This window comes from Camelus bactrianus, chromosome 36, assembly GCF_048773025.1.
Source record: "Camelus bactrianus isolate YW-2024 breed Bactrian camel chromosome 36, ASM4877302v1, whole genome shotgun sequence".
In the NCBI taxonomy this organism is placed as follows: domain Eukaryota; kingdom Metazoa; phylum Chordata; class Mammalia; order Artiodactyla; family Camelidae; genus Camelus; species Camelus bactrianus.
The window spans coordinates 3,864,976-3,878,174 of record NC_133574.1 but is presented as its reverse complement, the minus strand read 5'-3'; the positions used below and the strand labels follow the sequence as shown (position 1 = coordinate 3,878,174).

At 49.4% G+C, this 13,199-nt stretch overlaps 1 protein-coding gene across 4 annotated transcripts in view; it reads right to left on the bottom strand.

Annotated features, from left to right (window-relative positions):
* LANCL2 (LanC like glutathione S-transferase 2) overlaps positions 1–11,707 on the bottom strand; it is a 99,075-nt gene extending 87,368 nt beyond the window's left edge. For 2 of the 4 annotated variants that reach the window (XM_074358551.1, XM_074358550.1), the window contains exon 1: positions 10,693–11,330. Coding sequence is in view for 2 of the 4 variants with exons in the window: in XM_074358549.1 (XP_074214650.1) it covers positions 11,440–11,625 (186 nt within the window). In the remaining 2 variants the exon portion in view is untranslated. Of the gene's footprint in view, positions 1–10,692; positions 11,331–11,439 lie in introns of those variants that run through there. The other 2 variants (XM_074358549.1, XM_074358552.1) reach the window with 2 other exon arrangements.
* Positions 11,708–13,199: the final 1,492 nt, after the last annotated feature.

Sequence of the window (13,199 nt, the reverse complement as noted above, 5' to 3'; positions counted from 1 at the left end):
CGTCAAGCCAACACACAGAAATCAGGTGTGTTTCTACAGACGAACAGCAAACTATCTGGAAAAAGAAAGAAAACGATCCCATGACAACAGCATCAAAAACAACAAAACACTCAGGAAGACATTTTACCAGGGAGGTGAATGCTGCAAACCGTAAGGCTCAGATGAAAGAAACCGAGGACACAAACAAATGCAAAGCTACCCTGCGTGCCGGGATCAGAAGAATTAACGCGCACTGCTGTCAATAAACGTGCACAGTTGTCTGATTCCCCTTCCAGCTGTTTCCTAACTTTTTGCCTCCAAGTTAGCAACTTAAACCTCTGGGGGAAAAAAAAGTAACCCTCCGATTTCTCGCTCTTTGGATTCTCCCGTTAATCAGATGCACAATGATTTTCATGGGAGGAAGAAACAGTGGACAACGACCTCTTTATAACCTGACGTGGTGGAACCCGTAAGGTAGAACCCAGCTCACGTCCACTCCCCGCACCCCGCTTCCGTGGGACCAGAATCCGGGCTGTGTTCACAGCAGCAACGCATCCAGCCCCAGGACACCGCCTTGCTTTCCCCAGCGGCAGCCACCACACGGTTGTGACCAACCACACACAAGTGCAAGTCCTCTGCGGGCTCCTGGAAGGTTCCCGTATTTCCTGATAAAAGAGAAAGACGCAGCTGGCACTCCCTTCTTTTTCCTCCCTTCATCCTGGTGTAAATTGGACTAGAAATCCGGAACTGCAGCAGCCCTCTTGTAACACAAGGAATACGAGAAAAACCAACATAACTGCACAAATTGCAATTATTTCAACCCTGATTTGGTTGAAAGCAATCAACGCCAACAGCTGCCTACTTCCAGACTTCCTGTTATACAGGAAAAACCATCCAAGATACTCTCAACTTGAGTCTTGTTTACTGTAGCTGAATGTAGGCCTAACGCACATTTATGTACAGATTCAGCTCTGAGGTGATGACTTTATTGCAAAGCATATACTGTATTCCTCATAAATGTTCCTGGAGCAGAGTTCTAAGGCTTATGGTTACTTGCTCTAATTCCTTTTAACACTCGCCAAAATTGCACCGTAAAAATAACTTGTCTGCCTTTGCTTTCCAGCATCTCTTCCAGTTCCTAATTTTCTAACCCTCGCTCATAAGAGAGACTTCTGATTTGTTTATATTGGAACCAAAGTCTCATGAAACAAAGTAAGAAAATTTATTATGCTGTCATTGCTTTTGGAGAAATTTTAACGGGTTCATCTTACTTAATGATGGTATTATTATAAAGAGAATAATTACTGGGCATTTATACGCCTGACACCACGTGCTCTACGCAGTATCTCAATTAACATTCACATCGCGGAAGGATGCTCTGATGTTTAGGTGGGACACCTGAGGCTAGCCCAAGGTCACATGACAACAGAGACAGCTCTCAGAGTCTTGGAATCCCAAAGGCCCCCCATGCTGAGCACTGACTGTGAAAATCTTGGCTCGATTGTCTATTTACAGTTTACCTTTAGATTTTGGAAAGGTTTATAGCGTTCAGTCAATCACACGGTCTGAATACAATACAGAAACACCTGAGGGGAAAGAATGTGGATCATTATCAAATTTTTAGCCTATTACATTATTTTATTCAGTTATTCTTCTGAAAAATAAATAATTCTTTCCCTCCACATGCCAGATACTGTTATTGGGACAAAAGCTGAATTAAGATTGGGTCCCCACCCTCGACATTTCCTGGTCTAATGGGACAAACATAAATGTAATTACGATGTCACACCGTAAATGCCTGAAGGGCCACGTGTAACCTGGAACATGCTGGGAAAGGCGTCTGTACATCCAGACTTCAGACACGTCTACAGCCTGGAGCTGCTGGGAATGTGGTGTGTCTTGGAACATGGGCTTCGATTCACCCCTGCAGAAGGAATTCAGGGAATTTTCTGGGTTTGTTCTCAACTCCTGGTCCTGGAGGCAGGCAAGGGTGTAGGCAGGGCGCTCAGAAGTCTGAAGAGGAGACGGAAGGGCATTAACCACCACTGGGAGCCTGGAAAGGGGCTTCCGCAGGACCCAAGAGACCTCTCCGTGACTAGGAGAACCTCAGTGGGGCACTTTGTGGGGTAAAAGGCCAGGAACCTTGGCTCCTCAAGCTGGAAAACGCTGCAGTCTGCTCGGCACAGCTGTCTGTGTGTGGACAGCTGTCCCCTGAGCTCCTTGACAGGGACACACATCCCCTGTCCAGGTCTGCGGGTGTCCTCCCACCAGGCACTGTCACTGTCATCAAACCCCACGGCCGAGGTACAAGTATTATCCTCATCTCACAGGTGACAAACATGAGGCACAGACTTGCCCAAAACGATACAAACCACGAGTGGTACCCAGGCAGCCGGCCCCAGACTCCAAGCTGAGGACCACCATGCTGAGGACTTCGGGGGGGGGGGGGGCAGGTGAGTCTCGAGAGATGTCCGCGCCCTAATGCCTGGAATCTGAAACGCGTCACAGACTAAGTAGGGGGCGTGTCCTGGGGCATCCAAGCGGGGCCAATCTAACCACATGAGTCCTTCCTCTGCCCGGAGTCAAAGGATGTGGCCGCAGGTGCTGGCAGAGAGCTCTGCAGTGGAAGGCCGGCTCTCATGTGGCTGCAGGGCCACGTGGAAGCCTGAAGAGGACTCCCACAGCCCCTGGGAGCAAAGAGAAGCCCCAGCCCTGAGCAGCAAGGGGACAGGAGCCACCTGCTACACCCCAGGCCCTGAGTTCCCCGCCCACCTGAGACGGGAGCGGCTCATCCCAGCGCCTCCAGAAGGGAGCCCCGCCCTGCCGGCACCTTGACTGTGGCCTGTGAGCCTCTGGGCAGACGGACCAGCCACACGGCCCCCAGGCCCCTGACTCACATAACTGTGAGCACATACACGGGGGCTGTTTGAAGCCGATAAATTTATAGCAATTTCTTATGGGAGGAACGGGAAAATAACACAACTTGCTTATTTAACCCTTCGAATGGCTTCTGTGTGGTTGAGCAAGGTCATCTCCCTGGACAAGTCTGAGAACCTGAGAAACCTGCGTCGGACACACGGCTTCCAGGGGGGGTCAGGAGTCTGCAGGTGGCAGGTGCCCCGCTCTGTGCTGAGGCACGGAGAGCGAGCGGTCCTTCCTGAAAAGATAAAGTAAGGAATACGCAATGATTCCTTCTCAAATACTGAAGTTTTAATGTATTTTTTCCATGAAAGTTCTGTTTGAGGAAATACAACTGCCAAATACAAACATACAGACATCTTTAAAAAGATTAACAAGTAACTTTAAAAAAATCATGATCTTAACCTTGCAAAGAGAAGAGCGGAAACTCTCAAAATAGGTGTTTAACATGCACATTTAAATAACTCCTAAGGCAAAAGGTACAGTTTTGAACAAGTATTCCGGAGTCAAACTTCCGAGTATGAATAATATTTTCAATGGACCAGGAGAGCTTGTGAATGCAGTCATTCACTACACTCCTCGTGAATGTCGGCACTTGGGGGACAGTTCACCTAATGCAATTCTGATAACTTGTAACAGTCATCCCCGTGCTACAGACAAAGAACCTCAAGTTAACCATAACTTGCCGACATGTTTAAAGATAATTCAAAAACTGACCCAACTTTTGCGTATGTGGCGATACAGGGCGCGCACACCGGGACTCGTGCGCCTGTACCGACGCCGGCCAGGACCTCCTTCACAGGGAAGCGTTCGCAAACCTCTCTCCCTGGGGCGCTCCGTAACCTCGGCTCTCCCAGGGCAAGCCGCTTTGGAAGGGTTCACACATACGAGGAAGGCGCGCTTGGTTTTCTAAGACTCTGTCTGCAAACAAACATGAGTAAGTACCCTGACCACGGCCTCAAAGTCAACCACTGAGGGGGAAAAGGGAGAGCGCTGTGCGCGCCGACGGTGAAGGACCAGACGGTGGCGCGACTCCTCCCTTGGCTACTAGTGCTTTCAAGCAGCAGCAGCAGGACGCTCACCCAGACCAGGTGGGCGCCGAGGAAATGCCGTTTGTCTGCTTCGACGTTTGAAAATTGTTCATTCTTGTAAAAATAAGCAAATATTTCATAACTGGGTCTGTCCTCTTTTCCTTATTTCAAGCGCAGTAACACTATTAACAGAAAATGCTCTAGATTACGTATTCGAAACACATGCGACTGTCCAATTTTGATGTGTGTATTTTGTATCTCAAAAATTAACTGATAACCTGCTGTGTACACTCTCTAGCGGATATATATGGTAACCACAAGAAAGTTTACAATCGCAGTAAAGAACCAAGGACAACTGCTAAGTGACGGTGCGTTAGTAAGCTGATCCCCAGGGCTCAGAGCACACACGCTTCTTGTTAACACAGGGACAGTGGCACTTTGTGGTCAAGCTATGCTGATTTTTTGGAAAGCTGTCAGTGAAAAGTTAGGCTTTATTCTGATTACACGATTGCTGCATGGTATTAGCTAAAATCTACAGAAGAGAAGCACTTTCTGAGAAGGCAACTCAGTTTGCTGTATTCAATTCTACTCAAGCAAAATTTGCTCAAAAGCTGCTTTGGCCCAAGCAGCGTGCCAGGTGGCCCTGAGAGTACAGGCCTCACCTGCGACACCCATAAGGAATACCACACAGTCTTACTTTAGTTTAGAATATTGTCCAGAGGACCTACATCATGACCCTACATAACATTCTAGACACACTAGGGATTTTAAAAATAAAATGATGCTGTTAAATAATATATAAAAACAATTCCAATAAAACAATAGGAGTTTTTTACTTCAGTACGTTTATTCTTCATTCAACAAACACTTACTCAGTATCTACTGTGTCCTGGCTTGGTATCAGGTGTGAAGACTTTTTTTTTTAATAATAATAATTCAAGCATAAGTAAGAAAAAAAAATCCTGTCTCAAAGAGTAAAGTTAAGTGGGTAACAGAAACAAAAAAGAATTACAGTAGGCACTCACTAATCACAGATTAAACCTTCAGAGCTCCTGTTTGAGGTTTCAAGCATAAGCATGTGATTCTGAAGACCCACGTCACGATATACAATTCTCAGTGACGCCGAGGACCAAATGGAAACAGAAGGTGAGCTGACAGAGTTGTGGGCAGACAGTTGGGCTGGCTTGCCACCATCCAATAACCCTTCTGCACCCTCACCGCCAGGCGTGTCAGTGCCCCCACTGCAGAGATGATGACAGCGAGGAACGTACGCGGGGTGGGACTTAGAAATCTGCTGACAACCTGTGAACACGCGCATGCAAACACTGCCCGTCGGACTGCATTCTCCTCAGATGGCAAAGGCGCAAGAATAAGCCGTCTCTAAGGAGACAGGATGTGTAATTTTTTTTATATTCCACGAAAGAAATAAACCTCCATGAAATTTTTCATTATCACACTTTATACTCTAATAATAAAAAACAAGACAGATAATAATGCTGACAGATATATAATAATGCTAACAGCTACCACTGACTGACCTCTTCACCTGCTCACCATGTGTCAGTAACCGCGGAACAAGGTGCTAATTGTATCAGGCACTGTTTTGTGTGCTGCAAATGGACTTAACTCAAACACCCTAATGAGGAAGGGGTTGTGTTACAACGTTATTACCATACGCTTTCAATCAATATCTTACACCAATATTATATTAAGAACTTCAATTACCTTTCCAACTTAACCCTTTGCTATGAGCTGATGACATAAATGCTATTATCCTATGTTAATGGGTATTGTTCTAAGAGTTTGCGTGTATTAACTAACGTAACTGCCATAACCTATCGGGAAGGTACCGTCATTGCCTAAAGTCTACAGCAAACAAGTGGCAGAAAAGCAGACATCGAACCCAGGCCTGGCCAAGTTCTCTGCGGCTCTGCGCCATACTTACTGCAGAGCGAAGGGAAATGCTGATTTACAGCGTTCTGTGGTCTCCCCTCCATCATCCTCCCATGTCAGTATTTTCCACACCGGGAGCTGAAAACTGGCTGGAGCTGAAGTTCACATTAACAGAGAAATCCAACAAGCTGTCGGCGGTGCTCACCCACATAACGCGCACATGGACCGTCCGCGGGCCTGGGGACCCTTTCAGACCCAAATGCAGGTTCTGGTTCACTGGGTGCAGGGTGGAAGCTGCCTGCATCTTCCAACAAGCTTTCAGGGAAGGCTGAAGTGTTCGGTCCCCAAATCTCACTCTGAGGACGAAGGCTGCACTGTAGTCCCTCCCTCAGCCCCACTTTAGCTCATTTTGAATGCAGGAAAAATTGTATTTCTCTGGGCTATTGAAAAGTGCAATATTTCCTTATGTTTCCATGACGTATTATGACATTAAATAAATTCTGAAGTGCAAAAACTTTGAAACAGAAATACAGAAAATCAGGTGAAGAATGATAAAATGGAGCATTTCCAACAGCCGAGATTATGCCAAATTACAGATCCCAAGCGGAAATTTTCTTAATCTTCACTTTTGTGTGGAAAAGGTTTACAATCCTTAGGTCCCATCAAGTCCTTCAGAATTGGCTCCAGTCCACTTTTCCTGCCTCATGACCGCCCAGTGTCATTCACGCGCCCCCCTCGCCCCGGCATATCTCACTCCTTGCCATCCCCTTTGAGCTGCACCCTGTCTCTGCTCTGGCAAAGCCCCCACCACCACCGTCAGATTCACTCACAGAGGCCACTGGACGGAGGTGGCTCTCACGTCCTGGCAGCCCACGTAAGCAAACCAAAATCTAGGCCTGTGGACGCCTCAGGGTTAGGAAATTGAAACACTAAGGACAACTGATCACAGACCGACAGCTCGGCTTTAAGCTACGGGCAATCAATCACACCCTTACTGCGCTTCCACACTTTTTCCATACAGATGATCCTTGAATAACATGAGTATGAATTGTGAGGGTCCATTTGTACGTGGACCTTTTTCAGTAGTAAATACTACAGTAATACGCAATCCCTGGTTGGCTGACTCCCCAGATAAAAAGAATCTCAGAATAGAAGACCCACCCATGCAGAGTTCAGTTAGAGTTAAGTTTTCCACTGTCCAGAGGGCTGGCGCCCCCACCCCCACACTGCTCCCTAGCTCCTGTCGGAGAAGTGCCCCCGACCACGTCCGGCTTGGCACGGCCTGATTCAAGTCGACCTGTGCTCACAAACCTCTTAAAATCTGTAACATGTCCAAGTTTATCTTTTAAAAGCTCTGTTGCCAGAAGAGGAAATCAAAGGAGGCTCTTGACGGCCCCCAGGAGGCCTCCTCATTAATCAGGCCAAGTTTAATAAGGCTAATTTGTTTGCAAATTACTTACTTCGATTATCTGCAGTAGAAATGAGGACTGTAGAGGGAAAAAAAACTGTGTTTCAGTAGAAAATTACAGCAGAGCCTTGTGCATATCAGATTCTAGTCCTGTTCACCGTCTTTCAGGATTGTTCTCCACCTGTAAACTGGACTGGAGCCTGAATTCTCACTTCTTCAAACACCTGGCTATGTTTCGCCAAACTAACATTCTGAATTTTCTCCTACTTTCTGATTTGAAATCGTAAGAACAAAGCTGCCCTTGAACCTCCCTGAAGGGACCGTATCAAGTCCTCGTCACAACCCAGATGGCAGCCAAACTCCAGGGCCTTGACCCTTGGGTCCACATCCCTCAGTTAAAGAGGGTCCTCCGGACTCTTGGAACTGCACACCAGCTGGAGATCTCAAATGAAACCTGAGCCGGGAGGCTCCTCCCGGAAGCAGACGACGTCTCGCCAGATCCCAGAACAAGGACTTCATCTCCGATACAGAAACCGTTACCCCTTTTGCCTTTTCGCTGCCTGCCTTTTCCGTGAACGCACCAGGAGACGCTGCTCCCCAGCTCTGGGAACCGTCACTAAATCTACTGCTAAGGCCACAGCAGCACAACAGTCCCCGGGCTTTCTTGCTAAGGTGGTTCTGGGTAACAGACCTGCTTCGGATCGCGGGCTGGCTGAACAAGGCGCGTGCGCCCCAGCAATGCCTCCGGCTACACCCGGATCTACACCTCTGCCACATTAGCAAATACAGGAAACCAGCAAGCAAGCCACTCAGGGCGATGCGCCTGCAGGCACATTCTTCGATTTATTTGACACCAGCCGGTCTGGTTCACGAGGGTGGGGCCCTGGCTAAGGACTGTTCCTCACCTCTAGGTAATTTTCTTCCTAACTGTCGTCATCATGGTCTCCCTGGTGGTCCGTGTCCTCTCAAGGGTCTTAAAGGCATATTCACGGCCACCAACAGCACAGCAAGGGGTCTCACTGCTCTTGGAGAAACAGAACCAAGCGAACGAGATGAACGGCAAAAGCAGCTCTCCCACGGACCTGACAACACAGCCTGAGTTTCACAAGGAGACAAGGGCAACTGAACTCCGGTGGGGACTGAAGGTGGCACTTACACCCAATTTGAGGGCACCCTCTCATTCATGAATACTGTGAAGTTAATCAAAACAAGGAGGCCACTTAGCTAAGGTGGCTCTAAGGCCTTTCCAACCTACCCACGCACACCTAAACCCAAACCTGTAAATGCCCCAAGGTTACAAAATCAAAACCTGAGGACAACCAGTCACAGCCAACTGGGCCTCGAGCTACAGCAGCTGGATTCCTGATCCTGAGAAACTATGTGAGATTGTAAGTGTTTATTAAATCACTAAGCTGGGGAACCATTTACTACACAGCAATACAGGGCTAGTAACAGGGGCTTCTCCCCAAGTGCCCTCTTAGCCCCAGGAGTGGGGCTGCTCCTCACGTCGGCCACTCCTGTGGTCTCCAGAGTTCTCCTTACTTCTTACAGGCAATCGCTCATTCATCCAATCACTATGGCTAGAGTAATTCTTTATATTAAACCTTCCCTGTCAAATCCCTGTGTGGTTTCCTATTTCCTGATGATAAAGCAAAGGGAGCTGATGCTGCTGATCAGAGAAGCACACTCTGAGAAACGCTGGTGTAGACTAACCAGGATTCAGATCCTGAAGCCCACGGCCACGACAGAAACAAGTAAAAAGAAGGGAAGAAATGGCCAACAGTGCCAACTTTAAATACCTTTCATAATTAAAAAAAAAAAAGCCCTGTTTCACTGGTTCATTGCTTTTCATAATACTTGGACCAATGTTGTCAAAATGTTACAGAAGCTTACTTATGGAAACTTAACTCAGTGAAGTAGACTTGAGCTGGTTTTAGAATTGGAGGTGAATTGCATTCATTGTTTACACCACACATACTCACCAAAACCTAAATGAAACCAATAAATGACTTCAATACTGAGTAATAAAGTTATCAGGTTGGGAGATTTTACGTAGCCTTTTCTCACATCATCATTGGTAAAATTATTCAATGCCTACTTTACAAATTACCCTCTGAATTGGTTTCCTAGGGGTGCTGAAACAAACTGGGTGGCTTAAAAATAACACAAATATAGTCTCTCAGTTCTGGATCCTGTAAGCCCAAAATCAAGGCGCTGGCAGGGCCATGCTCCCTGAGACTCTGGCTAGAATTCCTCCCTGTTCTAGCTTCCGATGTTCCCTGGCTTGCAGATGCACCGCTCCAACCTCTGCCTCCATCATTTCATAGCCTTCTCCCTTCTCCCTGTGCCGTATCGGATTAACAGCCCACCCTACGCCAGTATGAAATTAACTAACTACACTTAACATAACTTTATTCCAAAATAAGGTCACATTCTGAAGTTCAGGTGGTTAGAACGTCATCCTTTTGGGAGACACAATTCAGCCTATTAACACCCTCATTTTCATGAAACTTCATGTTTATCAAAACAAATGCATACTTGGTAACAACTATCTTTATGACGTTCTTACTATTTTAAGAATTAAAAATGTAATACTCTGCCAATCATCATCTATACAGAAGACAGTGGAACTTAATTCATATTCATTTTATCTTACAATTTTCCGAAACCTAAAAAGTATTCTTGCCATCTTTTAAAATCAGAAGTCCCTCTCTCCCTTTAATGGGCTCTCATTTTCAAGTTCAAGAATATGGAAGAAAAGTAAAAAACAAAGAACATTTCCTTTAGCACATAATCACAACCACTGGCAAGGGTCCCCACCTGACTCATTTTAATTGTTTAACTGCATGGAGCCATCACAACCCCATTACTCACTTGTGGTTCAATTTTCTTTTACCTAAGCCACTTTGGTATATGGTTGAGATCAAAGCCACATTTACCAGATATAAAGGGTAAAAAGAAAAATATGTAAATTCAGAACAAGTGTTTATCTTCCGTGAGGCAGAAAATGAAACTCAACTGTTCCCACCTCTTTACTGTTCTCGGGGAGACTGAAATAGTGGTCAGGAGTTCCTCTCACTCATTTTTAACTGAACATTGCAGTAACCTCCTTACTCTCAGGGTAGTATTGGGACAGTGACTGACAGTATGAATGACGGGTTTAAAAATACTGACTGTAAAGAATTTGAACAAAGACACAAACGTAACCGAAAGGTACGTGAAAACAGAAGAAAATCGGGAAAACCAATATTGACAATGTTGAATTCTAAACCGTAAGCACTGACTTTCCAAGGGGAAAGAAAAGATGCATTTATTGGGGGCCTACTAGATACTACATAATGCAGTTTGTCGAGCCATTTACAGACTTTACCTAATTCAGTTACCGACATCCCTGTGAGCTGGGGACTGTTCTCCACTTATTAATCACATACAAGAAAAGAGATGTTCCAAGAAGTCACTTGCCTCTAAGATTCCATATTCGGAACAACAGCTCTTCCAAAATTTCCTTCTAAATTCGGGCGAACTTACACGTTTCCAAGGACAAAGTACGTGGGGGAGCCGGGGAGGTAAAGGGAGAGTGGGAACGGAGAGCAGTGGGAAGACGGAAACCTCGCCAGGAAACGTTTCCACCCAGCACGAAGGCAGCTGTGCACCAGCACACCCACGGGTTCCCTCCCGCCCGCTTTCCCCCCGCCACGGGAACGTTCATTCCGACGCCCCGCGTCCGACCCCGGGGCGCAGGGATCGGAGCCGTCAGGGCGACCCGACTGCGCAGGAACAATGCGTCCCGTGCGCTGTTCCCGTGCCGCGGATTCCCAGCCCGGGGGCCCGGGGCCAGGCGGCAGGACGGCGGCCGGCGGCGGTAAAGCAGCCGCGCGTCAGCGACCCCGGCGCCCGGCCCGCACTCCCGAGCGCCCAGGCCCGAGGCGCCAGGACGCGCCCACCGGGAGGAAAGCGGCGACAAGACACACGGCCACAGCCTCCCAGGGCCCCGTCGCCTGGGAAGGACCGCAGCTCCGCGGCGGCGAAAGGCGCGCAGAGGCGCCCGGTCCCCGGAGCCCCCGCCGGGGGGCCCAGGCCGCACCCCGGGCGCAGCGCGGCGCGGACGGGTGACGTCAGCGCGGCGAGGGGGGCGGCGGGTGGACGCTACCACCGCCGGCGCCCCCCGCCCCCTCCGCCGCCCGGCCGCCCGGCCGCCCGCCGACTCACCTTCCCGTCGCTGTGGAAAGGGAGGCCCAGCTCGTCGGGGGGCAGCGCGGGGCGAGCGCACGGCGGCTCCTCGGCCGGCCCGGCGGCGGCCTCGTAGTCCGGGAAGGGGTTGGGGAACGCCCGCTCCTCCATGTCCGCGTCCCCGCCCAGCGGCAGCTTGAGCCTCCGGGACATGGTTTCGCCCATGGCGGCCGCGCGCCCTGCCCTCCGCGGGGCCGCGCGCTACGGCGAGCGAGCGGGGACCAGCTTCCCCCGGGGCGCGCGCGCGGGCGGGCGGCGGGTGAGCCCCGGGCGGGCGGGCGGGCGGGCGGCGCCGGGGGCGGGCACGCGTGGCTGCGGCGGGCGCCCCGCCCCGGCCCGGCTCGGCGGGCTCGGCGGGCCCGGCCCCCGGGGAGGGCGGCTGCGGCGGGCTCGGCGCCCCGGCGCGCCGCGCTGGCGGGTCCCCTCCGCGGACGCTGCTCCGGCCGCCGGCGGCGCCGCGAGGACGGAGTCTCCGGGGAGGGCGGGTCCCGGGCCTCCGCCGGGGGAGGGGGCGGGGGAGGAGCCACCGCCGCGTTCTCCCTTTTGCAGTGTTTCTTCTCAGTCCCTTCATTTTCATTAAACGGGTATTTTTGGTAACAGCGGAGAATATGAAAACAGACTGAATCACCTACATATTTCATTGACCCCGAAGTTCCGCCAACATTAATTGCGCAGGAGCATAACGTGTGTAATAAAAGGACATAAGCCACTGAGTCTGTGTTTATATAATCACAACATGGTTAGCAGCCTTTATTGGTTCTTTCTGTTCCTGTCATTTTTAAGTCACTTGGAACCAAATAGCTCATGATTTTTCCTCCTCAAGGGAAATACCTTATTCCAGGGTTTTTTCCCTCCCATTTAAACATTGATTCCATTTAAATGCCGAATGCCATATGGTATGAAGTGGTGACAAATGATAGTTTCTGTCCCAGGGATTCCAAGTTCGTGGGTGAGGAAGGTATGCAAGGTATGCAGAGTATAGCGTGATTCGGACACTTCCCTGGAACCCAGCAAGGTGTCCGTGAATGTGACAAAAGTGGCCTGATGGGGCACAGCACCGAGCACGGGAAAGGCTCCCTCCTCCTGTCCTGTTGTCGCCCCCAGCCGTGCAAGGATGCGCGTGTGAACCCCTACCTGCAGGAGGACCATGGGAAACTCCACTGCAGGAGAAAATCGTTGCGAAGGGGTGACTCAGCGTAAGTATCCTCAGCGCTCAAGGAAACAGAACTGATACCACACGATGTGCTGAGGGCCCGCTCCACTTTCCTGCCTCAGTCCTTTGTCCTCGGGTCCATCTCTCTGCCACCCTTAGTGAAGGACATTTCCTAACTGCTCCTGAATTCCGATGCCTTTACCATGTGAGAAATTCAGCCCCCTAAACACCGATCCTCACCTGTCTTATGTTACTGAGCCCAGGCTTGTACTCCTGGCTGCGTGACACCCCAGTAAATCCAGGGTCAAGTTGCTGGGGCAACGACTCATGCCTTTGTTCAGAAAGCCAGCTCACTTGAGAAGACGGTGGACTAGTGGCCAAAAGAACCATTGTACCAGAGTTAGAATTCAGGCTTCTTTTACATCAAAAGAGGGATAGGGGAGGTGTTTGTTTGTTGCAAACTTCTTGGGGTTGGAATCCTTTGTTCTTGAAGCTGTCCACCTCACTCAGGTCATGATGTTCCTGTAGACCTCCAACAGGACAAATGTTATTGTCTGTTCTGCAACTTTGTATCTCTGTGAATGGA